Source organism: Sinocyclocheilus rhinocerous, unplaced genomic scaffold (assembly GCF_001515625.1).
Source record: "Sinocyclocheilus rhinocerous isolate Xijiao unplaced genomic scaffold, SAMN03320098_v1.1 scaffold594, whole genome shotgun sequence".
NCBI lineage: Eukaryota > Metazoa > Chordata > Actinopteri > Cypriniformes > Cyprinidae > Sinocyclocheilus > Sinocyclocheilus rhinocerous.
Genome location: NW_015645059.1, coordinates 1956133 through 1959071, shown reverse-complemented (window position 1 = coordinate 1959071; position 2939 = coordinate 1956133). Strand labels below are relative to the sequence as shown.

At 37.0% G+C, this 2939-nt stretch overlaps 1 protein-coding gene across 2 annotated transcripts in view; it reads right to left on the bottom strand.

Annotated features, from left to right (window-relative positions):
* Positions 1–2939, bottom strand: part of LOC107705202 (tripartite motif-containing protein 55-like) — a 12741-nt gene that overhangs the window by 2095 nt on the left and 7707 nt on the right. For both annotated transcript variants that reach the window (XM_016508393.1, XM_016508394.1), the window contains exons 7-8: positions 2028–2050; positions 1830–1954 (exon numbers count right to left, since the gene is read on the bottom strand). In XM_016508393.1, coding sequence (XP_016363879.1) covers positions 1830–1954; positions 2028–2050 — 148 coding nt within the window. The remainder of the gene's footprint in view (positions 1–1829; positions 1955–2027; positions 2051–2939) is intronic.

The window sequence follows — 2939 nt, the reverse complement described above, 5'->3', positions numbered from 1 at the left end:
TTTTTTTTTTACAGGGAATACTGCTTTACAGCATAATACAGCATTTAATAGTCATTTAATAATTGATTCATTTAGCAACATTACCACTGTAATTTTCCTGTTTATTACTGTGAAGCTGCACTGAAACAATCTGCATTGTATAAAGTGCTTTATAAATAAATGTGACTTGACTTGACTCTAATTTCCAGACAATAGTGGACATAAAAAGGTGTTTATGTAACAAATAACACACATAACGCGTGGTAAAACACACACATACACATTATGCATGATCAGATCCCATCATGTAAAAGAGTGGATTACTGTAAAAGGTGTGTGTTTGTGCATATTTGTGAAAGAGAATTATTGAGTGTGTTACTGAAGGAGACACAGTGTTGTTTGGAAAGAATGTGTTATTATGTCAAGGGGATGCATCTTAATGAGAGCTAGTGTGCGTTACTGAGGAAGTATGCATTGGCAAGATGTGAAACACAGATGTGAAACTGGACACACAAACACAAACAAAGCCATGGCCGCTTCTTCACAGCACCGCCCAGCTCCTGACCCTGTTTCTGCTGTCCTGCGCTTCTTTACACGGTCGCTCTGTGTTTGTTGTCTTTATGAGGAATTCGTATGTGCTGCGTAACCCCCCCAAAACCCATCAGGATCAAGTCTACAGTTACACACTCAGCAATCATTGCTGTATTGATTACATTAGGGTGTATATTTACAGGAAACACGCACTCTCGGTATTAAATTCTAGACTGTTCCATAACCTCAGGTTCAACATTTTGCTTCAGGCTGTTGTGATTGTTATTGTGCTTTTAACGTCCACAGCTTTTTCTCGAAAAACATCCATCAATCTCCTGAAGAAACAGCTAAAGCTGACTCTATGGATGTATGACGTCAAGTAAAATTGTGCATGATTTTAAAAATGATGATATCCAAAACAATACATAAAGTGATATAAAAAAAAAGACGAGGCACACTTCCTTGTAAAGTTCACGTCCTGAAAAGATGTCGGATTTTTTAATCCATTATTCGACAGGGTTGTTCTTAAATGTAGCACTGATTCCAATGGATCCTCTGCAGTGAATGGGTGCCGTCAGATGCTTGATCTCTGCATATTTCTCTCCTGTTTTAGACTTTTTCCACTGGAGAAAGCAATATTATGAAATAGAGAACTCGTGTTTTAGCCAGAAGCAAAGATTTTAAGATAAAAATGACTTGATGGATTTGTTTCTTACAAACATGCAGCTTTTAACTTTACAAGACGTTCATTGATGAACTGGAGTTGTGTGGATTACTTATTGTGATGTTTTTATCAGCTGTTTGGACTCTCATTCTGACGGCACCCATTCACTGCAGAGGATCTATTGGTGAGCAAGAGATGTAATGCTAAATTTCTCCAAATCTGTTACGATGAAGAAACAAACTCATTTACATAATGGATGGCATGAAGGTGAGTAAACTTTCAGCAAATTTAGATTTTTAAGTGAACTATTCCTTTAACATGTGAAATGGAAAGGTGCATTTTCTCGACCCAATCTGAACATGAAGATACCATCAACCTCATACTGATTATATACAATACTGACAGTTTTTACACCATGTTTCTGATTGAGTTTAGTAAATTGACTGACAAATCTGATTAATATACTGAAAAGCAAGGCTGGCTTTTGAACTGGCTGCTCATTGAGTCACAGTCTGAAAACATGCATAAGAGGATTCTAAACAGCACATGAAAACGTTATTTTCAAAATCAATTCAACAAGCTAACTTGATTTAAACCCACACATGTTGATAGTCAAAGTTGAATCAGGTTAATGAGCATTTCAGGTGAGTTGTACCTCTGGCGAAGTCGATATTGCGTAGAGCCCTGCCCTCTCTTTTGAAGCTTACAGAGTAATGATCCATGTTCTCATAGCCGCGCTCCACTCTCTCCAGGTGCGAGGTATTCGATGCCTCTGCAATTCTAGCAAACAAGAAATCTATTTGTGTGTTTGTTCAAAATACACATTAATGTCGCAGAAAGGATCAACACTTACTTTTGCAAGAGGGGTTTGGTATTCTGTATGGCATGTGTGAAAGAAAAAGAGATTATTTATTGATAACACAAATTATGTATAAAATATACTGAATTTCTACAGGGTTCCCACAAATTTTTATCAATCTTTTTTTTTAAATCATTCAGCGCTTACATGGATTTCCATGCCAGTCTTTTGAATTCATGGATTTAAATAATGAATAGTGTATGAATGCCTCCAATAAGACCCTCAACAGACAGACTAATATTTTCACTCTGGTTTGCAGGCATGTTTTTCTTTTGCTTTTACAGCATTTACAAAAAGAAATGTCTAGACGATTAAATATTTTAGAGCAGAGCAAACTAGAAAATAGCAGATTTACAAAAGGAATTCCCATGATTTCAAATTTTTCCAGGCAATTTTTTAATAAAAAAATAAAAACTTTTTTAAAGGGTTAGTTCACCCAAAAATGAAAATCCTGTCATTAATTACTCACCCTCATGTCGTTCCTAACCCGTAAGACCTTCGTTCATCTTTGGAACACAAATGAAGATATTTTTGATGCATCCCAAGAGCTCTCTGACCCTCCCATAGACAGCAAGAGTCCTTACACGATCAAGGCTCAGAAACGTAGCAAGGACATTGGTAAAATAATTCATGTGACATCAGGGGTTCAACCGTAATTGTACGAAGCTACGAGAATTCTGTGTCAGCTGCGTCACACGGATAGGTTTTCTATGTTGTTTACGCTTTGACGCAGCTGACACAGAACAGCATACGTTGTTTACTTTCAGTGGAAACTCTCCAAAATGGCGCCAGGGTGAAGCAGAAGAGACGAATTCTTGAATAAAGTCGTTATTTTTGTTTTCTTTTGCGCACAAAATGTATTCTCGTAGCTTCGTAAAATTACGGTTGAACCCCTGATGTCACATG